This window comes from Ciona robusta, chromosome 3 (genome assembly GCF_009617815.1).
Source record: "Ciona robusta chromosome 3, ASM961781v2".
NCBI classification, from domain to species: domain Eukaryota; kingdom Metazoa; phylum Chordata; class Ascidiacea; order Phlebobranchia; family Cionidae; genus Ciona; species Ciona robusta.
Window position 1 is genome coordinate 5,539,678 of NC_143237.1, and position 22,036 is coordinate 5,561,713.

Below are 22,036 nucleotides of genomic sequence, written 5' to 3' on the forward strand. Positions count from 1 at the left end.
AAACGTTTCTGCCTCCAGTGAGGATTGAACTCACGACCCCTGGTTTACGAGACCAGTGCTCTACCACTGAGCTATAAAGGCTCGTGTTAGCTCCAAATTAATACGTAACAAACCTAGCAAGAAATAAATAATTATTAAAAGTTTAATTTATTTTAACAGAGCACATGCTTTACATGGAAATGTTTTACAGTATCGAAACAGCGTCATTAGAAAAGATATTAAGCAAAACATAATTATAATATACACCACAAAGTTTGTAAGTTGCACTACCGTAATTTTACCAGAAGTAACTTGCGTAAATTATACAGTGCTTTATGATTGAATTAGTTATAAAATGTTTAAATTAAGTATCATGTTTCTTTGTTTCGAAAATATTTCTAGCGAAGGAACTTAATCCAATGACCACGTATAGAAATGGTCAAATCTTGCAAACTACTTTTTAATCTTATTACCCAGTAGTTAACCTCATCAAAGACGATTTCAAAACATTTCAGCTAACATGTGATTCAATTAAATAATAAATAACGCACAATTTTTTTTAAAGCGGGTAGTCGCTCTATACTTCCCTGAATACCATGGCGCCCTCTATAACAGGCCTGGACACCGTCGGCGCCTCTCGCGAAACTGGGGCGAATAGTTTTGCAGCGCTTGTACGATTTGTAGATAGTTTTGATGAGTTATATGACGAATTATCGCATTAGATAGTGTTTGCTCGGAGTTTTAGCAGTTATTACAGTATAAATGCTTATTTTTTTTTATTTAGCTTGCGTGTATTATACAGCATCTGAAAGAGAAACAAACAAACTATACAGTAGTAAACGATGATAGATAGCAACCATTAGATGCATGATATCATGCTTCGTCACAGACTTATTTAAAAATGTTTTGGTTTTTTTAGTTACACGCACAAATAAGCATATAAATGACTAAAACTCAGTAGTTCGACCTTCAAATATTTTTTGACCTTAAAAATGACCTCGGATATGGTGTTAAAAGTATCATTGTTGAACTCGCCATCCTTAAATACCTTAGTAGGAACGCAAATGTCATTTAATGCGCTGTTGTTTTATTTCGCAAAAACGTTTCTGCCTCCAGTGAGGATTGAACTCACGACCCCTGGTTTACGAGACCAGTGCTCTGCCACTGAGCTATAAAGGCTCGTGTTAGCTCCAAATTAATACGTAACAAAGCTAGCAAGAAATAAATAATTAATAAAAGTTTAGTTTATTTTAACAGAGCACATGCTTTACATGGAAATGTTTTACAGTATCGAAACAGCGTCATTAGAAAAGATATTAAGCAAAACATAATTATAATATACACCACAAAGTTTGTAAGTTGAAAATATTCGTGGTCTTTCATTAGAGCTCTGCTCTCTTGTATTTTAGTATCTACTTTTTGTGATGCTGTAAACATTTCAATGTAAATCTTCAACTTCGTTAAAATAAACTAAATTTTCGTTAATTTTATAATCCTTGCAACTTTTGTTACATATTGATTTGTTTTACTAAAGAGCCTTTATAGCTCAGTGGTAGAGCACTGGTCTCGTAAACCAGGGGTCGTGAGTTCAATCCTCACTGGAGGCAGCGTTTACTGTTTTGATAATATTTCCAGCGATAAGGACCTCATTCCAATGATCGCATGTGGAAATTGTTACCTTTTGCAAGCTACTCTTGAATCATATCTCCCACAAGTAGTTAACCTCACTTAGAACGATTTCTCACCATCAGCAAACTTATAAAGGAATTGAAAACGCACTATTTCTTGAATACTTATGGACGCGTAATTTAATTTAATTTGTTCTAATTATAGTACGTGGCCCTTTATTAGAGGTATGTGCTTCGTTGTTGGTATTAATCGATATTTTTTCGCACCAATTTTACTGTGAGTATGAATATCCTATGTGAGTTGTAGAAGAGTATTTGATGTTAACTTTTGTTGTTAGTTGTTTTGTATTCTTATGTCTGGTAGTGCGGTGTTGTAAAACATTTGATGTAAAGCTTGTATATTTTATAAAAACTGATTTTCCTTCAAACCCTTGTTTTTGCAACGTTTGTTACATATTGATTTTATTTTGGAACAGGCGAGCCTCTATAGCTCAGTGGTAGAGCATTGGTCTCGTAAACCAGGGGTCGTGAGTTCAATTCTCACTGGAGGCAGCGGTTCTTTTCTTGGTAAATGAGACAGTCTATAGGTAACTCGTTGCCGCTGTATCGCTGTATCGTCAAGATGTTTTATTCTGCACCGATAACAAAACACAGTTAATAATTCATGTCCAAAAATAAGTACAAACGATTTGTTTCGCTGGAAGAACATAGGGACGGTTAATTATGTCCGGCCGGTAGTAAAGTGGTTAGCGCTCCTGCCTCTAACACAGAGGTAATGAGTTTATGGATCGTCGCGGCTACTGTTGTTCGCGTATGTGTCATTGGGCCAGACACTTAACGGCAATTGCTCCAACCCAGTGGTCATTAATGGGTTGTCCAAATTATCATCCATATAGAAAAAATGAAACGATCCAAAAAAATAATCACCTACAAAGTAACACACATGGTAACTCGTAAGCTGGCACGATGTGTATGAAACAAAACACCTGTGTTTAACGACTGTCGTTTTCCGGCCAAGCGAGGATAAAACAGGTTACATTCATTCCTTCAATGAAAAGTATGCTAATTATTGAGTATACGGTAGTGATCATATAGATCCGTTTTCGTCGAACAGTTGTTCTTGGCGTTGTTGTTGTTTTAGGGCGATCTTTCCCACACTTATCTCAATTCTCAAGTCTAGCATTTATTCTTTAATCTCTTGATTAAAATCAAATCATATAATATATTTATAATTTGTAGACTAAATTTTTAGATTTAAAACCGCACAATTATCGTGTGTGCACCGAAGCGTAAACGAGTGCCCTTTTCTTATCGTTATCTTCGGTATAAACACCGCGTCTCTAGTTTCCTCGCTCTTTTAGTTTACCGCTCGTAATAAATCATTATGCAGCCGCCACAATATGAATAATATTAATTTCTAACATTACTTATAATGCTGCGTGATTACATTTTATCCTAATTCACAAAAACAAAGGTTTTTAAGCGACGACAAGGTTAACTAGTGTAGGTTTACATTTCAACACATGGTACAGGAGTACCAAGGTGATCCTAGAATACAGATATTCTAGCGGCCATTTTCGATACCTTCTACTGGTACCACTAACCTAAAATTTTGACACTGTACTAACTAGACCCCAGCGGTACCGATTCTAAAATGAAAAATTTAAAATTCTAAAAAATATTAATTATGAATATTAATATTCGTCATCAGTCGGTGCCTGTAGTAGTGTGATCGAATTGTGGCGGTCTGGTGGGAATGATAGAAGCTTAAGTTTGTATTTTAGACACGCGTTCTGGTATCGAATGTAAACTGGCGGTTCCTGGCATAGTGCTTGCAAATATACAATCGGTGTGCTGATCATACTTCCAGTGGCAATGCGCAAACATTTGTTTTGTACGGTTTGTATTACGCTTCTGTTGGACTGAGATACAGAGAAATATGCTTCGTTTCCATATTCAATGACGGGACGTATCGTCGAAGCTCGGTAAATACCAAGCAAGGCTTATTTTTGCGCTCCCCATTTCGATCTGCAAAGGATATGGAGTAGATTTATACGTCGCAGGCATTTACTTCGGATGTATGTTATGTGCGCTTTGTAGGTTAGTCGTTTATCAAATGTTACGCCGAGATATTTAAATTGTGGAACGTATGTAATACTGTTTCCGTAAAGTGTAATGTTTATGTCCGGCAGTTTTCGCTTGTTTGTAAACAATAAAGCTTTGGTCCTTGTGTGGGAGAACTTAATTCCCCATTGTTGGTTTCCAACATCGAAAACGTTCAATGCGTATTGGATTTTCGTTTTTAACACTTCAGCTGCTTAGGTTGTTGGTTTATTGTTTGAATAATCAACTTATAATTACAGGTGACATGTATTTTCAGATCAACAGAAATGCCTATAGAAAGTGCAGGTTGGTTGTGTGTAATGTGTGGCACCACTTGCTAAGTTAATTAAAATATGCTTATCGTCACTAGTTTGTTACACCGTGAAAAAAGAGTTTTATAACAAATGAGTTTTATAACAAGTTTAAAAAGTGTACACGACTGGCACTATGATTTCGACTCTCGATACTGCCCCCATTGTGGACATGCGTGTCTTTAGGAAAGACATCTAACGGAAATTGCTCCAGTACAAGGTTTAATAGTTATAGTAGGATTTCCCAGTCGCAGAAAAATAACAATCATCCATAACATAGTTTGTAAATGACGCAACTTCTGTGCTTATTTAACATTACATTGCTGTTATATTTTACTTTATGAGTTATAACACAGAGCCGGTGACTCACACGGTTGAGCAACCAAGCCTATCGCAAGCTACGTCACCATTACAAGATATGCGAATTTACCCACAAGGTATATTAATAAAAATATTCAGCAAAATATATAATAAAATAAAATATCCAATGGTGGCGTGGAAGAAATTTGCTGGACCATCATGTAGATCTTGTTTATTGCTCAAAGTTAAATATTTTAGGTTACTTAGTTCAGGCTAGTTAATCAAATGTATAGTTGTGCAAGACATATATATATATATATATATATATATATATATATTTCAATAGATATTTAAGTAATATCTTTTTAAGTCGTGACGTACGTGCGTATTCATTAGGACCATGTTCTCTTGTTTTTACACGTGATTTATTGAAGTTATATTCACGCGGTTTATTGAATCGATAATGTTATTAAGATGTCGGTCGACTGCTACAAGAAGAAATCTACCATGAAGCTTTATCCTATGGTTCAAGATTCGACCCAGCTAATATTGGATTTAATGATCTGGCTAAAGTTTATTGGCATTGGATGTTTATTGGAGAAGCGACTCAATTTAGAGATCAACTGAAGAAGCTATTAAAAGAGAAATTGCATTCCACACCAAATAAAATCCAAACGTTTGCTGACACTATCAAGGGTAACGGTAGACATATGGAAGCAGTTTTGTTTTATCATATCGCTGCCGAATTTTATGGAAATCAATCAAAAGCAGGTTTGATCGGGATAAAGAACTGCGCAAATGGTATCAAAGAATCGATCGAGGCAATGTTATCACGTAACAAAGAATTGAAATCGATCATTCGAACCCACGTGATTCCACTGATGCATGACATGCGAGAAATGATTCGACGATCTGTTGACGTTAATGAGAAAGATCGCTGTTTGTGGGAAGTTTGGTGTTTGCATCGGATCGAACGCAGTGAAGGTTTAGTTGATAACTTTAGTGGTTGCGAAAAAACTATAAAAGAAGCAATCGCTATAATGGAGAGGGTGTTCCAGCAGGGAGCTGCAACTTATTAAGTGTACGGAAATTTTTTGAACAATCTCGGTTACACGTATGAACAGACTTCACGACCAAACGATGCCTGCGAATATTTCCGCAAAGCTATTGCAGCCTACGGGAAAGCTGAGGATATCGACGATGATCTAAGAGCCAAATGGGTTTCCAACAGCATTCAGTTCCTGAAGGATGCAAATCGTCAAATACAATAACTTCGTCACAACTGTTCGTTTTGTTATAATTATCACAATGAATATCGTTACGTCATTAACAAATGTTAATATGTTGTATTTAGTGTATATATATAACATCATAATCGATATCATTGTTTCGCGTGGTATTATCACAGATGAAAAGGTATTCTCTCATATTGACAGCGATATGCAACCAATTGATGATGAAATATAGCTATATAGTAGGGTGGGAGAAGATGGGACATCTTTTCATTATTCTTTCTCCTCTCATTTCGTAGTACACAAAACATATTCAATTGTTAACTGTTTTAAAACACGGTCAAGAATTTGGATATTATGTGCTAAAGACTTCCCGTCTTCCCCGCCCTACTCCATTCACCAATAATTCGATTGGTCACGTTTTGTTATGTATTTATGTGTTGCGATCATAAGCCTCTATAGCTCAGTGGCAGAGCACTGGTCTCGTAAACCAGGGATCGTGAGTTCAATCCTCACTGGAGGCATCATATTTGTGTATTACAATTATGTAACGATAATTGAAGTACAATATAGTAATGACACTAGAAATCGGCATGGTATTGCAAATTTTGTCATCCGTTAGTGTATTGGAGCCATTCATGCCAGTTGTACAAAAATCACTTTGTAATTCTTTCCCACCACGAAATCTGATGCAACTGCACAGAATATGAAAGAATCCATTGCCCACCGGTAATTAGACAGCCAGAAATACTGATGTCCTCACATTCAGGTCTCATTCTATCCAACCACCGTTGGGAAGAACCAGGAAGATATATATTTCTACTGACAGCTCCCTGAATCAATACTGGTGCTACCAAAAACTTGTCACCCACAATAAACTGGTCATCCACCGTCAACGCTGTAACGTCACCAATATCTGCGTAAAACCAAAGAGGCGAAACGAGCAGAGTGGATTCGCCTTTTATATAAGCATTTGATGCACGAACCAGTTCCTCGTAGACCACAGTACGATGCAACGTGACGTAATACTGCGCGATTTTTGTCACTTCTTCATCGTATTGCCATGGTGAAATGGAAAACTGCATGCACGGTAGAAAGGCGCTTAGTTCAATCCACCGAATGTAAAGTTCTCTACTTGGCTTGTTGTCATTGTTTGTACCAAACACATACGCATTACCTCCGATCATATCTGGCAAAACAAATGGATAACCCAGCACGCTAAACGTAAGCGCTGTTGGAATTACAGTAAGAAATCCCCGCAGTTCTCCCCAACTCGAACCTTTGTCCATGAGCCTCATGTAGAAGTTGTAACCTTGTGTCTTCCAAGAGGATCTCATCTCCATCATATTTTCTCCAACTTGGTAAGCGGCCTTTGTATACATCTTCGTGAACTCACTAGGATTACTGTCCCGTCGATATGTAAAATTAAGACCAGATTTAGGCAAGTAGGTCGTCTCTCCGGCGTCAAACTTGAACGAATCGAGACCGTATTCCGCCTTCACGCTGCTCAGATAGTCGCTGTACCACTTGGCCGCGGAGGGGTTTGTAAAATCAACAACAGAGCCTCTCCCATTCCACCAACGGATCACAGCAGGCGAACCGTCTTCAGTCTCCGGAACCAAGTAGCCGGATGAACGAGCTGTACGATAGTTTCTCGAAGCTAGGTTGATAAAAGGTGTAACCCAAGTCGTAACCCGAAATCCCTTTAGAAATTAGATGGTTTTATTTTAAGTGAGTAATATTTACGTTGGACATTGTATTATAGAGCAAAATCTACAAAGAATGCTGCTATATATAGAAAGGTATCCTATAGTCAAATAGCTTCAATGTGTTATTAATCAACATTAAAAACTTTTAATATAAACATTGATTGGAAATCAAACAAAATCGTCTCATGAGGTGGTACAAGATTATTTTACAAAGTGTTTCAAAGGGATCAACTTGCCTTGTCATGGAGTTTGGATACCATTGCCTTTGCATCCGGAAATTTCTTTACATCAAATGTAAAATCTCCATATTCGTCTTCGTAACCATCATCTATTTCAACTTGGCTGTTCGTAAAGTTATGTTCAAGAATTTCGTTCACGAAAGATTCAACTACGCTCTGGTTGATGTCCGACTTGTATCTGTAAGTAAGTATGGTTATCATGCTTGTTGGTAAAATTACGACACACTTGAAATTTTTTAATCTGCTTTCGACACACATGATATAGACTGAAGATTTACAATTGAACAGAACACATGCTTTTTAGAATAAATGATAACTAATTGCTCATAACCTTTTGGCACACAAAGTTAAGAATCTTGCTATATATATTTAGTTATAGAAATCGTTGATGCTTTACCATTGTGGGCGTACATTTGGGCGAAGACACTTTTTTACGATTTAATATGAAGTGAATAGCCTTTTGTTTTATGTATTATAGACTTATAGTAAATATGTTTTAAAGTAGGTCATGACGATATTAATTTAAATTCGTAGTGTTAAGTCAAGGGTTACGTCAAACCACCACAAATTGTCCCACAACGCGCGTTGCACCGTAAGTTCACTATACACCCATCTTGGGCTTAAACCAAGTCATCGAATATTCGGACTCGATCGAATATTGGCCCCTAGATAAAATCTGAATGGTTTTGATTTTAACCTATTGTTTTACATTCATATGCGCTTTCACGCTTTCACGTGCACTGACGCGACTTATTCACCATTCAATAAAACTCATAAACATTTCAACTTTCAGTCAGTGCTGGTAAAGTAAAAATGTAGTTTACCTTGCCCAGGTTGACCATATCGGGTCTTGCATCATTTTCAGATCGGGCAATTGCGTTGGACGAGCGATGAAACCACCGTTCAAACGTGTCATAAACTGATGAACAGTTTTGGGGTCTTTTCCGATACAGACAGTGTAAGACAACTTAGTTGAATGACCGTCGTCGTAGAGAAAAGTAGGTCCAACGAGACTTGACTTATCATAATTCGCCTCTAAACAAATTCCTTGATTCAAGTCGATCGAGACATAAAGTGGAACATCTTGGTGTATGTAAACTGCAACGCCTTTGGAAGATAGAAAATAGCGTTCAAGTACGTTGCCGTATCGTTTGGGTAGGTCTGATGATAAAAATGACGCCCCCCTTTTCATGTTGATTTCATTTAGTGGCCACTTCTGCGTGATCATCTCAGCACCACCGTACCAAAACACCTGATCTTCATTTGTTGTGCTCATTGCGAGACAATCTTTGACTTCGACCTTACCCGACGACACGCAACTATTTGAACCACCTCGTTCGGTAGATATTTCATAGCACTGCGAGTATTTAAAACAAAAAAATAAGCGCCTTTTATGTCGATATATTCACCTGTATTTTTTTCGGTTTGTACGTTCATGGATTAAACAGCTTCTCACCTGTATTGCTTCATCATCTGTTGTTACATCTTTTACAACAGCGGCGACTTCATCACATCCCAAACTATTTGTAGCCGTTACGAATTCCCCTTTCGTAAACTGAAAAATTGACGATTGTATTGCAAGCACCTCCTTCGAAGCCAAAAACCACGTTAGTTTTCCTTCGGTTGTAATCTGGTATGATTGTTGTGGAGAATTACTGTCTTTGTTCACGGGTATGAGAACAACACACAATGCAGCAACAAGAACAGTCACAACTACTCCAAGCAACGCGACAGCAAACAGTCGCATCGCAAGTTTCCTAACGTGAAGTAGGTTGATTCAAGCTGTTTATTTTTTTCTGATTGCTTATTTGCCCGACAGGTGATTAAAGTAGAGTGGGAGAAAGGTACTAGTATTACCCATTACTTCAAAAAACAAAATATATGACGTTTTTTTGTGTGATACTATGAATTTGCTGCTGTTGATTTTTCTCATGTCCTATACATATAGCAAAATCAAACTACGAAATACCGATTACATTAAACCACAATTTTGGAATAATGGTTTCTCGCAAACTACAAAAACTCGCTCGTTTTATATGACTTGGCGAGCAATTAAAATCAGCATCTTACTAATAAGCCTTTTCGCTCTTTAAAAAAATACTGCTTCTTTTTAACACTGATCTTTAATAGTTAAAAAAAGTAATTGGCTTTGGTGCGTGTTTCTGTTGTCGTAAAAATACTGTCAAACTATATACATATCAACAAAATAGCTGTGTAAAACTGAAGTAATTCAAAAACCAACTGCACGAGTGACTCACTATTAAATATTAACGTGCATCTCCAACGCGTTGCAGCCTGCTAATGTTTATTCGTAAACATAAGGCAATAAATTTAAATCAACACGAGTATTTTATCCTCAGTTAATTCGAATTTGCGGCACTATGGTTAGCACGCGTGTCTATGACGCAGAAGTTACAGGTTTCAATTCTCGTCGCTGCCGAAGTTGGTGGCTGCCGCTATCGTGGTCGTAAGTGTTCTTTGGTGAAACACGGTAATTGCGACAAACCAGTTTTTCCCCATGGGTTGTGGAAATTGTCAACGATTGTCGGTTACGCGAGGATAAAACAAGTTACATTTATGAAGGTCGACTGGACATCTTTTGTGCACAGCGATTTCCCGCAGGAGCAATTCTTAATCATTTGGAAATTGGAAAATCACCCTAGTTTATGGGGAACCGTCTACGCGGCTTATACTTTACATTGACGAGTTTCTACTAAATAAACCAACAAGACTTTTTAAGATTTGATATGATATTTAGATTCGACTGTGCTCAGAATGTACGGAACCATATTTATTCCATGAAAAATTAACACCTTACAAAGTGTCTCTGTCTGTAAAAAATCAATGAATGAAATTACTTTTTAGAAAATCTTTCAATCTACTTAGTTGTTGATTGCTCAACTGTTTCCGCGTTGGAACATTTGGCCAGTGGTGAAATTGTTGGTGATAATCTGAGGTGTGAGTCAAGTGCATTGGGAGGGAGTGCTCAGGCGGTCCTCTAGCGCCCTCAACTGACGCCCTGCCCAAGATTGGGTTAAAAGGCAGTCAAGCCAACGCCGCACTCTGCGTTTATGCTGAGTAGAATCGGGTTCTGTTATTTTAAATAGGAAGCGTATAGTGACTTAGTTCGGCACAAGCCCTTCTCATGCTCCATGACAAAGATGAGATCACGCAGGTTTACTCGTTTCATCCGAGATCTCGCCTGAAAGACAAACGAAAGTTTTCACAGTTGTTCAGGCAAGCACGTTGATTTGTTGAGCTTTAACGTGAACAGACATTAACTTACCGTTCCTCTCGATGAAGAAGGAGTGTTTATATGGTTGATCGTCTGCATGAAAATATAAATAATGATGATCAGTTATTTCAAAAGCAAACATGTTGGTAACTTCTCTGCATTTATCAAAGCTTGTTTTGTAAGAATGCTTATAATTGTAACTCACATCATTTAAACCAGAGGCAAGTGGTGAATCAATACGAGCTTTCTTTTTCCTTGGTCCGATGGCGTTTCGAGCGGTCTCATCAGCATTTCGAATCTGCATCTTTTCAAGTTCTAGTTGTTGCATCTCTTTAGCTCGCTCCTTTAACCGGAGTTGCTCAGGATTGTCGTTTTTCGAGCGACTCTGTTGACAATGATCATAACGTTTAAACAGTGCCGAGGCAATTTTTTAATTAACAGAAGCACCTTGTAAGTAGTAACAGCAAACCTTTAATCCGAATTTAAATAAAGTTTATGGAAATTGCATTTTTCTTCTTACCTTTATCGCCCTCATGAGAATGTCTCGTTCTGCCTCGTCATGCTTTTTCTTCTCAATTTGATCAAGTTCTTGGAGAAACTTGAGCTGCATCTTTACATCGGAGCAAGCCTTGTAATGCTCCTCCTCCTAAGAAAAACATAAAATTGATGGAGTTTAAAAACAAATTAATATTAAAAAATGAAATACAATTTTACGGTTTTTACCCATCCCATCCCATCCCATACCCATACTAATATGCCTACTACCGTACCCCATACAAATACAATTTACTAAATATTATATTAGTGGCTCATCTGGTATATTAAAAACGTAGTTTATATCCAACATTTCGTCTGCCATAAGACAAGACTTCATCAGGGAAGACTTCTAATGAGCCACTAATATAATATTTATACAATGCCTGGTAGCAGAAGTAACAATACAACTTACTAATACTAAAAAGAATCAAAATACAAACTTAAGTGCCAACAAACCCACCTTAAAGTTTGTCATTCTATGGCAAACAACAGCGGCCACTTTCTCCAGTAAATCTTTTATCCTCGTTTCAGCTGCACATGACAAAAACTTGACTGCATCAGCGTGAATATGCTGAATCTCTGGGTTGCGTGCAGCTGTGAGGAATATACAATAAATAGTCAATACATAATTACGGAACATAAAGCAATACATAATATGCAGCAAGAACAAATCAAACATTGTATTGAGGTGTAAGGTGTTTACATTACTACTTTCAAAATACAACAAAAACTTTTTTTGCAAATTAACCTTATTTTAAGAGAATATATTTTATTAGAAGGGACAATCAGCCCCTTAATTTTTAACCCTTAAATTTCCATCACCGAAGATGGGGCAATGAACCCAAGAAAATATATAATTTAGATCACTGCAATAAACTGCAGTGTCCTATCACAAAAACCAACAACCGGTTTATTGTCAAGAAATTATCAAAAAACCTGAACCCCTAAGCTATCATATAACTTAAGTTTAACATAACACGACTCACCTATTTCTGTCATTCGTTTCTGAAGTACAGGTGCATTGAGAACAGCATCGTCTTGACAGGACCTGGTTTGTGTGCCAACTAGCTCAGAGTTGGTTGCTAATATGCGAGCACTTTCTTCAGATAAGTTCACACCAGCCATGGAAGCTACATCATTGATGTCATCATCATCTCTGCAGCACAAGAAGAAAAAATATTGAAAAAAGAGAGGCCAACATTATATTGAAAAGGATTGAATATCGTGTTGCACCTGAATTAATTTAATTGAGTTAATGTAAAAGGAAAGTGCACAATAAAATAAATCCTAATCAATTATTTTATTTCCATTATGCATCACTGTGACAATAATTCGTGAGAGTGAAGGTAAAGGTCCATATACAATTAACATATTTGATTTGAGTATTTTATTTGAGTAAGAAAGTGGTATATCATATGTATTCTGTACAATGCCAAATCAAGATTTAGTAATGCTCACTTGTATGTTCCACCTGACCCTGTAGCATTCCACCTTTGCCCAGCTCGATTTGACATCACTGAAATTGGACGACCCATCGCTGTGAGTGACGATGTACGAGCCCCCGATACAGAGGATGGGTGAGGTGGTGGGTGAAATGAGTTGTGGGGTTGTGGGTTTTGCAGAGATGGATGCTTCATTGGGGGGGCATTGGAGGTTACCCTTGGAAGTCTTATGTCGGGTACATTGCTCTGTAAATAAACAAAAAGTTGACAATCTTTCAAAATTTTCACACAGAAAATGTCCAGTTTTTAAAACTTTCTTTCCCAATTCTCAACCTCTCTATTATCTCAAACTGAAATAAGAATTTAAACATTGTGAGCTTTTTGAAGAGTGCCCTCTCGCTGACTTTCTGGTTTACCCTCATGTTCTTTGCCACAGGTCTTACAACCTTGTTCACAGGTTTTGGTTTTCCAGCAACAGCAGATTTCGGATCGGAGAGCGTGGAGACACGTTGTGCGGCTGCTGCAACAGCAGGGGAAGCCCCACCTTGATTCTGCTGCATCATTGTCAAGCGAAGTAGCGGCAAACTTTTCTACAATCAATAAAAAAATAGTATTAATTAAAAAGTAAGTTAAAAGTAAACACATGATAAATTTACAGCAAATATTTGTTTGCAGAAATAATATTTGAACACTGCTTGATTTGGTTGATAAGTTACATAATCTACCTAAAATGTCAAATGTATTGAAAGTTTGACTCTTTTATGGAAAAAAAAACTCTAAAAAGTGGTCATTTTCAAATTAAAGTATGCATACCACCATACCACATGCAAGTCAAAGTTTGTTCAGGTAGTAACCTACTAGGTTTAGAATTTGCTTACTACAAATTACAAAAAAAAATAGAATTATTGCATTTTATGGCCTGGCCTAAACCTCCACTTCAAAACAACAAAATTTAGAATAAAAAAGCGCCTACCTTTAAAAATGGTACAAGATAAGGTTGGGGTGAGGAGTTCAGTTCAACTTGTAAACGCTTTGTAAAATCTTCCGGGCATATTTTATCATCAATTAAGTTTTGCACTAGAGCCTTTACATTCCGTACAGTTTCCTTTATAAAATAAGGTTATCAAATTGGTTGTTTGTAAAGATTTTATTTTGAAAGACTTAAGTACCTGGAGTTGTCCGCCAGTTGAAGCAAGCTTAATCAGGGTGGTTAAGAAATTTCTGCATTTGTTTACATTTACAATATCATCCTGAAAAAGCAAAGTTTGAATTACACTGTATACAGTACACATGTGAAAATCTAAATGGGTAAATCAAATACTTACATTACAATTTGAAACAATTATATTTAGGTTTGCTTACTTGCGATAAAGTTATGGGAGCTGCTTTAGCTTGAGGTAATTTTGTTTCTTGTGCTTTGGAAACTTGAGTTACCTGTCAATACAATATTATTTAATCACTGACGCATGTAATTAAAGAAGCAAAATGACATTAAAATAATATCCTCATGTGAAAGCATATATTTCACTTACAGAAGATGCAACAGGTACAGGTTTCCCGACAGTTGTAACGGATGAAAGACTGGTAGCTGCGATGGTGGTGACGGTTCGCGCTGCTGGTGTTCCTGTCTGCTGCAACAATATCAACATATATAATCAAGCAAAAATTATGTGGAATCTTTGGTGTAAGGTGAGGGTAATGGGACAACTCCAGCCTAAATAGTAAATACCATTTCATCTCACACGCTATACTTCAAAATTTCACTCATAAAACAAGTGATAGAACAATACATATAGAACATAATAAAAAGTACTGATAAAAAAAACAGTACACATGTTATGTTTACCTAGATAACACATTATGCCAAAATTTTCAACCTAATTTTACCCTGCTGTTTGGTTTCTATACCAACCAGAGAACAAAAAGCATACAGCATTCCTCACATTAAAACACGCTGACTATGAATGTAATTGCATTTTAGAATGTCACCAAAGGTTTACTTCAACACTTTAAAACAAGACACCCATGAGCAATGCTATATTAAAAACAAACACTGATATGAAAAAGAAATGTAAATCATCCTACACACCTGGTTTGAACCTGTGACTTGCTGTCCAGATGTAGTTGGATTGCCGTTAACAATCATTATTTGACCATTTGTACCACGTGTCAGCACCATACCTGTTTACATATACGTTACAAATTATACACAAAAGTGTCACAAACATAGAAATGTTATCATTATTTTCACATAAGCTTTTTTAAATATATATACTATAAAAGTTCAGAGTTTACAGCACATACCAGGTGGAATAGCCAAGCCTGAGTTTGGGGTGCGGGGCCTAGATGGGACTCCTTGAATAGTGGTTGGGGTGCCAATTAGTTGTGGCGACGCTGCTCGAGCTGGGGCAAGTCCTGGTGAGCTGCGAACTGACTGAAGTTGTATGTACTTTGTGCCGCTGGATGTGGAGCCTGGTGTCGGCTTCAATGGAGCTGTTGTGCTCATGGCATTATTGTTGCTTGTGTGAGCATTAATGGAAACGTATGTAGCAGAGGGATTCGTTACTCCGCCAACTGAAGTCATGACCCTTGTTGTAACATTAACAGGATTCGGGGCAGTAGTTACACAGAACACCTCCGGCATAATACACTTTAAATTTCATGGGTACACCACTGTCAGCCGTATTACTTTGAACAATCAATTGCTTAGTTCCGCTTCTATATATGTATACTATTGGAATATTGAAGTTTAAACAATGACCTGAAGTTGCCTCAGTAACGTTGTTATCAATACAATCAACTGTACATAACAATCTTATATCCTACATAGCATACTTTTATGTAAAAGATAGACATGTACTTAATTACTTTCTTAAATTTTAAATTATTTCTTAAACTTAAATAAATTATGAATTAGTTACATAACTATGTTATACGGTACAACTGTTATTCGTGTTTACAACAAAAACAAACAGAGCTTTACAGGGTATTTGTACAAAATCATAATACAACTGAAATCTTACTGAAAAAGCTGAAAATTGCATTACGAAAAATGAAAAACAATTTAAGTTTATTTACTACATCTGTACCTCTTCCACATTTTAAATATCAATAAATAATCTGTATAGTTCTGCATAACAAATATGAGCGCATGCTTGCTTTATTTTAAAGGCATTAACTTACCCGTAGAACAACCAACTCGGAATGAAATTTGTGCCGCAAACTACGCCATCGTTGCTGTACCCGCTCATCTTTAAAATGAAGTGCGCATGCGCAATCTCGACCAGCCAGGGACAGTTAAAAATTTATTACGTAAGGGGGATATCATTAACACATCAAATAAAAAGACTAAATTTTAGCAGAATATTGATTAAACAGTGATATTAGTTTATTATTTACTCTTTATTTATACAAACCATAATATCAATAAAAACTTTAGGTTGATAAAGCCTTTCTTTTATACAATATGAGAGCAAGCTTTATTCCTCCTCCAGTAAGCACATAAGCAACGCTCGCGTTTTACCTTTTTCTTTTTTTCAAATAGAGCGCTCTACGTCACTTCCAGTCAGTGCCCGCCGTAATCACCACCACTGGAAGTGCTGTAGAGTCAGTCTTACAGTTTTTGTTCGAGATTTTCAATAAAGAGCCAGTACAATGTGTTTATGACTGTTAGGTTGTGTGCGGGTAATGTAAGATAGAGAATTTGTATCTGTCGGCATCGAGATTTGTGTTTAAAGTTTACAGAAGATAAACATGTCTTGTCCAAGTCCGTACATTGGAAGTAAAATCAGCTTGATATCAAAAGCGAAAATACGCTATGAAGGAATATTGTACACTATAGATACTGAGAAGGCAACAGTTGCTCTTGCCAAAGGTTAGTTTTAACAAAACTGTGAACCCAATACTGATATAAAATTTGTAAGTACTGCAGTACTTTGTTCATTTTTACTAATAGTAGTTTGTGAGTTTATACCGTCTTAACTATAATGGTAAAATGTATTTTAATGATTCCAATTATGAAAATGTAAAATGTACAATATATACATTATGTGTATAGAGTGCAACATTAGCAACCTATATTACCATTTTTCAGTGCGTTCTTTTGGGACTGAAGATCGACAAACAGATCGCCCCCCTGTTGCTCCGAGAGATGAAATTTATGAATACATAATATTCAGAGGGGCAGATATTGATGACTTAACCGTCTGTGAGCCCCCGAAGCCAACCCCTCCCCCAGCAGCACCAACTCTGCCACAGGATCCGGCAATTGTTCAGGTAAATTCAGTTTTACTGTTCGCCAGATGGTGATTCATTAAAGTTCACTTGATCGGTGTAGACAACTTCCAACCCAGCGCAAACTGTGTGTTATACAGAGCACATACATTCATAACCGCATATGCCAGTTTTAAATTATTAGCGTTTCTATTTTGCTATAGATGAATTGTCCTTAGCAGTGGATAACCGATATTAAATATATATATTTTAAAACAAAACTAAATCGCCTAGAAACCTAATGTAAGTCTGTTGTCGTCATCGATGCACCAAGCAACAATTGTTTAAAAAATAGCTACCAATCATAAACAAAACAAAGGAATCATAACTTAAACACATCCGTCTTGGGGATGCACAATACAAAATTGATTTTTTTTATATTTGAATCTAATTAACAGGATTCGGTATTCTGTTTAATGGCATCATTAAACCTCATTTATTGGTCGAAATGTATAGGCCTATTACTTAGAACTTGAAAAAAAATTTGGGTAGTGGGTGAATTCCTGCCCATTGTTACATAAGAAAACGTCATAATTGATCGTTACAGTGCAATAACACGTGTGTGCACTTCACATAAAAAAATTACATAATCGTGGTTTATCTACATTTAAAGCAGTGGTTCCCAAACTTTATCTACTCGCGTACAAATTTTAGGTTCATGCAGTGTTCTTGTACCACCTACATACTAAACCACAGAAGGCTTGTGAACAACTAATCTTAAATAGTGTTAAAAATGGCACGCAATAGTATTTTAGAAACCGCACTCATAAGTATTTTATCGGAGAAAATATGCAACACAATCTTGGCACAGCCTTTCTTAATGTTGCGTGTAAAATATATGTAATTTGCGAATTAAACAGGGTAGCACGGTGGAATAACCACCTAACCATGTTCCAGAAGTAGCACTGCTGTATATTTACAATGTTTTGCTTAGCCAAGCAACATATTTATTACGTTAAAGTAGAGATTCACACGTGGATTCATTGCATCATAATAGCGATTGTTTGACCTGGCAATTGATTACGGCATAATAGCAATTCACACGTTGAATATTTGCGTCATAATAGCGATTGTCCCCCTAGGTTATTTAACCTGCAAGTGCTTGAAAACAGACAGGTTGGATATTTGCCTTTTTACGTATGCGCGTAAGTAAAGATAGGCTTGCTAAAATACTTTGTACACGCATGAAGCAACGCCTAGGTTTAAAAAAGTTGGAAACCACTATAATAGGGAATATAGCATGAAATGTCACGCTCAACGTAATTATTGTGAATTAAGCTAATGCTTATAACAATTACTAAAAGATCATTTGCGTTCGTTTGGTGTGAACCTAATAAAACCTTCACGTACCATAGTTTGGGAACCACTGATTTAAACTAATCATCAGAAACTGAAATTGTACAAAAACTACAGATCGTATGGAAGCAAAAAAAACACGACTGTTTTCCAACAATCTCGTTTGCGTAATGGTTTATTAATGTTATTCTGATGTAAATATTTGTTACATTATCCACGATAAACATGCTTAAAACTGTCACCAATGTTTTATATGATTTACTAATTTAGATACGTCTTTTTACTGGTGTAGTATTAGTTTTAATTTACCGTGTAAAATAGAATATATATTTGTGTGCACAACCAATAAAGGGGGGGGGGGTTTTATTGCGTCAGAGATAAACGTTCACTAGACCTAAATATGACAGTCCCCTTTTGAATGCACTGGTTGTGCCACTGTGGGGTAATACGACAAATCTGGCCTAAATCCCAGGTTCTAAAAGACTTCACCAATACATATTAGAATAATAACATGTGCTTTCAGAATTATACTTTCACTGTATATTTTTATTTAAGCCACATTTTCATGTGGGATCTGTGTGATTTAAAATACAGGACTATCAGAAATATGTTTCATTAGTATTTTAGAAATTCTAGCAAATTTTTAAAATTATGTCAAATTTAATTGCAGTCCGTAGTGACATCACAGCAGTCTGGCCCTCCACCCCTCCCACCATTCGCAGGCGGTGGTCTCTACAACCAGATGCCACCGAATTATAATGCCTACATGAACTACCAACCATTGGCACCAGGCCAGCCAACATCTATGATGGATAAGCCACCAGTTACAAGCAATGCATTGCAAAATCAAGGTCCAACAAGAGGTGAGTTATGTGTTTACGTTTTGCTTTATACTCAATAATATTCTATACCAGGGAATCCCAAACTTATTTTATCGCGGGCCAATATGTGAAATCATAATTATGCGTCGGGCAAGGTTCTCTATATTGGCGACGCGACTTGTATTGGCCAAATTTTGGTTATAACGAATACTGTTAGTTAGGTCAGGAAGTTCCACATATGCCGGTAATAAACATGGCTTCTAGAACAGATTAAACTACGTACTTGCGGAGTAAAAGACAAAGTTTCACAGTTTTTGTTGAATCATGCCGCGGTATAACCCCTATACCAGAGTAACAAGCGCGGCAGGTTGGCTGATGTGTGACAGTCATAACTATTTTTGTGCTGTTACAAAGACAATGTAAATTATTACAGAAATCAATAAAACATTTTTAGACGATTTTTTAAAGTAACATGTTCATTTGTGTTAGTTTGACCAATGTGACCGGCTTGTTTGTGTCCTTAACCTCTAACAAAGCATTTTATCTTGACAATATTTTTGTTATGTCACAGCAGAAAAGTCATCTTCACCTGTATCACTCGGTCGATCCTCGCCAACCTCTGAGCAAGGAGTTCAGACGGGAAGTCCTGTTGTTCCTTCACAGGAGAGATCAACTCAAAGGTAATGTTCACATCTAATTCCCATGGGCTACTATATCAATTTTATAATAATATTGAAATTTTTGCTGCTTTACAGGAGAACTTATGAGAGCAACAACTATTATAACAGTCGTAATAACTACGATAATCGCGGAGGTGCAAGACATGATAACAGAGAAGCTGAATATGAGAATAGAAATCGGGGGTACAAAGGTCCACAAAGCGGGTATGAGAATCGCAATGGAGGTGGACAATATAATAACGATGATGGCGAAGGCAGAGGGCGGGGACAGCGTCGTAATTATTATTACCGTGGACAGAATGATGGTCATTCCCAAAACTACAGAGGTATGTGACCTTGAGATTTTATTTGAATAAATAATTCATCAGAGTTGCCAACAGGACAGAGAAGCCGGGGAGGGCGCAGATACAACCCAAGAAATGATCCTTTAAAATTTGATGGCGATTTTGACTTTGAAGGATCAAATGCACAGTTTAATAAAGAAGACATAGCTAAGGAGCTTATGGATAAACTAAAGATAACCTCTGGTAGGTTGGTTGATATTTAAATATATTTATCAAAGTATTGGTCAACAATACATTCCACTTTAGATCCGAAGGAGAGTGAAAAAGTAAAAGAAGAAGAAAAGGTTGATAGTGGAGTGGACAGTGGCCATAATAATGAAGTTACTGATGAATTAGATGAGAATGAAGAAGTCGCGTATTATGATAAAACAAAGAGTTTCTTTGACAATATAACTTGTGAAACAAACAATCCAAGAGGGTAAGATTTATTTGGATTATAAGATGTTCTTCTGTGTTATCCTTATAGCAGTACATGCATAGTGTATAAAACTAACATTTAACTATTCTGTCTGTACCGTACAACAAAAACAACGAGGTCATTACTATTGTAATCGCTGGTGATATAAAATCTCCCAAAAAATCTTTTATAGTGGTGCACCATTTAAAATCACTCTTACTTCAGGGAACGTATTTCTTGGACTGAAGAGCGAAAGCGCAACACTGAAACTTTCGGATATGGGTACCGAGGTCGTGGTAGAGGAGGTTACCGGGGGCGTGGGGGTTATAGAGGCAGAATGCCACCAGGTTCAGGATATCGGGGACGTGGTGGGAACCGGGGTGGTTATCGAGATAATAGATACAACAACTACTACAACAACCGTCGCGATTATAATCGAGATCGTGGTGATGGGCAGGTTGGTGATTATTTTCAACATTATAGTGCAATGTTGATAACTTGTGTAGGTGGTTGCTTGGGGTATTATGTACTTTACCTGTTGCTTGCAATATACATAATAAATATATTTCTTGTAGCAATACAACTACAACAACAGAGGTGGCAATAACAGCAGAGGTGGTTACAATGATAAAAGTCGACAATGGGTCAACTATGAATACAAATACGACAAACACAATTCGAGAAACTCACCAACTGCTGGACAGGTTTATATAGTTCTTACTTTAAACTACGTCAGTTGCATTCTGTGGGTGACAGTTTATTTTATTTCAGACTCAATCAAGCACCTCATAAATGATCTTCTTGTTCCTCACCAGTTAGTTCCCTGTGTATAAAGAAAGACTTACTGGAAGTCTCGGGATAGTCCTCCAAGTAGTTCATCTACTTTGCCATCTTTGTTACCGACCATGATTTTGTTAGCTGCTTAATGTGATGAACCAAGAATGTTTCAGTTGCTGCATCAACTCGATTAAAAAATTCTTATTTGTGTCTTTATTCCTTCATGGAAGTCCTATTTTTTTACGTTAAAACTTTGTTTAGCTCGGTCGTCGTGTTGTAGCAATTCAGTTAACTGACGTTTCATCATCACAAAGTTTTCATTACTGCTGTTGTAAGATTAGTTGTGCTTGAAATCAAAAACATATGTTGCTCTATTTGGCTTGTTTAGTTGTCTGTATTCTGCCATGTCAATTGGGAGTAATTTGTTTCAGATAAAGCTATTTCAACTTTAGCTTTCTAATTCCAAAAAGTTTCAAACCCTAAAAATGTAAAGGAGCATGTGCATTCTCAATTCTAGACTAAAAGACAAGTCTTTCTAACATTTGAATTGAAAGTTTAATAAAAAATTGAACACCACCACCCGTGTCCAGCTACCGTTGATGATGCAGTAAGGTTGGGGAAGATGGCACCTTTTTGTTCTATTTTCTTATTCAATTTGGTAGACAACAAATAATTACAAAACCATATCCTTCCGCCAATGTTCCGTTGTTAATTGTTTATAACCTGGTCAGGAT

The 22,036-nt window shown here is 36.8% G+C and overlaps 3 protein-coding genes, 5 non-coding genes and 1 pseudogene across 11 annotated transcripts; 5 read left to right on the forward strand and 4 right to left on the reverse strand.

Annotated features, from left to right (window-relative positions):
- Window positions 1–9: 9 nt before the first annotated feature.
- Window positions 10–81, reverse strand: Trnat-cgu (transfer RNA threonine (anticodon CGU)). Its single transcript has one exon. It is a non-coding gene; the product is annotated as a tRNA-Thr (tRNA).
- A 1,005-nt stretch (window positions 82–1,086) lies between these two features.
- Trnat-cgu (transfer RNA threonine (anticodon CGU)) lies at window positions 1,087–1,158 on the reverse strand. Its single transcript has one exon. It is a non-coding gene; the product is annotated as a tRNA-Thr (tRNA).
- Window positions 1,159–1,514: 356 nt separating this feature from the next.
- Window positions 1,515–1,586, forward strand: Trnat-cgu (transfer RNA threonine (anticodon CGU)). The gene has a single exon. It is a non-coding gene; the product is annotated as a tRNA-Thr (tRNA).
- A 501-nt stretch (window positions 1,587–2,087) lies between these two features.
- Trnat-cgu (transfer RNA threonine (anticodon CGU)) lies at window positions 2,088–2,159 on the forward strand. Its single transcript has one exon. It is a non-coding gene; the product is annotated as a tRNA-Thr (tRNA).
- Window positions 2,160–4,692: 2,533 nt separating this feature from the next.
- On the forward strand, window positions 4,693–5,980 carry LOC149738495 (uncharacterized; annotated as a pseudogene).
- Window positions 5,981–6,005: 25 nt separating this feature from the next.
- Trnat-cgu (transfer RNA threonine (anticodon CGU)) lies at window positions 6,006–6,077 on the forward strand. The gene has a single exon. It is a non-coding gene; the product is annotated as a tRNA-Thr (tRNA).
- Window positions 6,078–6,139: 62 nt separating this feature from the next.
- Window positions 6,140–9,973, reverse strand: LOC149738497 (alpha-galactosidase MYORG-like). Its single transcript, XM_089875402.1, has 4 exons — window positions 8,958–9,973; window positions 8,326–8,858; window positions 7,499–7,679; window positions 6,140–7,256 (listed from the first exon to the last, which is right to left on the reverse strand). Exons 1-4 carry the CDS (start codon window positions 9,246–9,248, stop codon window positions 6,210–6,212), a joined length of 2,052 nt encoding a protein of 683 aa, XP_089731528.1. The 5' UTR covers window positions 9,249–9,973; the 3' UTR covers window positions 6,140–6,209.
- Window positions 9,974–10,271: 298 nt separating this feature from the next.
- On the reverse strand, window positions 10,272–16,037 carry LOC149738498 (transcription initiation factor TFIID subunit 4-like). Of its 3 annotated transcripts, XM_089875392.1 has the most exons (15): window positions 15,899–16,037; window positions 15,020–15,446; window positions 14,805–14,896; window positions 14,248–14,346; window positions 14,078–14,149; window positions 13,885–13,965; window positions 13,689–13,820; window positions 13,132–13,305; window positions 12,732–12,961; window positions 12,260–12,429; window positions 11,734–11,867; window positions 11,257–11,382; window positions 10,942–11,121; window positions 10,788–10,829; window positions 10,272–10,703 (listed from the first exon to the last, which is right to left on the reverse strand). In XM_089875392.1, exons 2-15 carry the CDS (start codon window positions 15,357–15,359, stop codon window positions 10,596–10,598), a joined length of 1,980 nt encoding a protein of 659 aa, XP_089731518.1. In that variant the 5' UTR covers window positions 15,360–15,446; window positions 15,899–16,037; the 3' UTR covers window positions 10,272–10,595. The 3 variants fall into 3 exon arrangements, with proteins under 3 accessions (XP_089731518.1, XP_089731519.1, XP_089731520.1); XM_089875393.1 differs by lacking the exon at window positions 15,899–16,037 and having other exon boundaries at window positions 14,248–14,343; window positions 15,020–15,888; XM_089875394.1 differs by lacking the exon at window positions 15,899–16,037 and having other exon boundaries at window positions 13,162–13,305; window positions 15,020–15,887.
- A 253-nt stretch (window positions 16,038–16,290) lies between these two features.
- Window positions 16,291–21,878, forward strand: LOC149738499 (protein LSM14 homolog B-like). Of its 2 annotated transcripts, none has more exons than XM_089875400.1 (10): window positions 16,291–16,589; window positions 16,809–16,990; window positions 18,954–19,146; window positions 19,679–19,784; window positions 19,860–20,110; window positions 20,165–20,311; window positions 20,375–20,546; window positions 20,751–20,982; window positions 21,101–21,229; window positions 21,297–21,878. In XM_089875400.1, the coding sequence occupies exons 1-10, from the start codon at window positions 16,469–16,471 to the stop codon at window positions 21,315–21,317; spliced, it is 1,554 nt and encodes a 517-aa protein (XP_089731526.1). In that variant the 5' UTR covers window positions 16,291–16,468; the 3' UTR covers window positions 21,318–21,878. The 2 variants fall into 2 exon arrangements, with proteins under 2 accessions (XP_089731526.1, XP_089731525.1); XM_089875399.1 differs by having other exon boundaries at window positions 16,292–16,589; window positions 19,676–19,784.
- The last annotated feature ends 158 nt before the right edge of the window (window positions 21,879–22,036 follow it).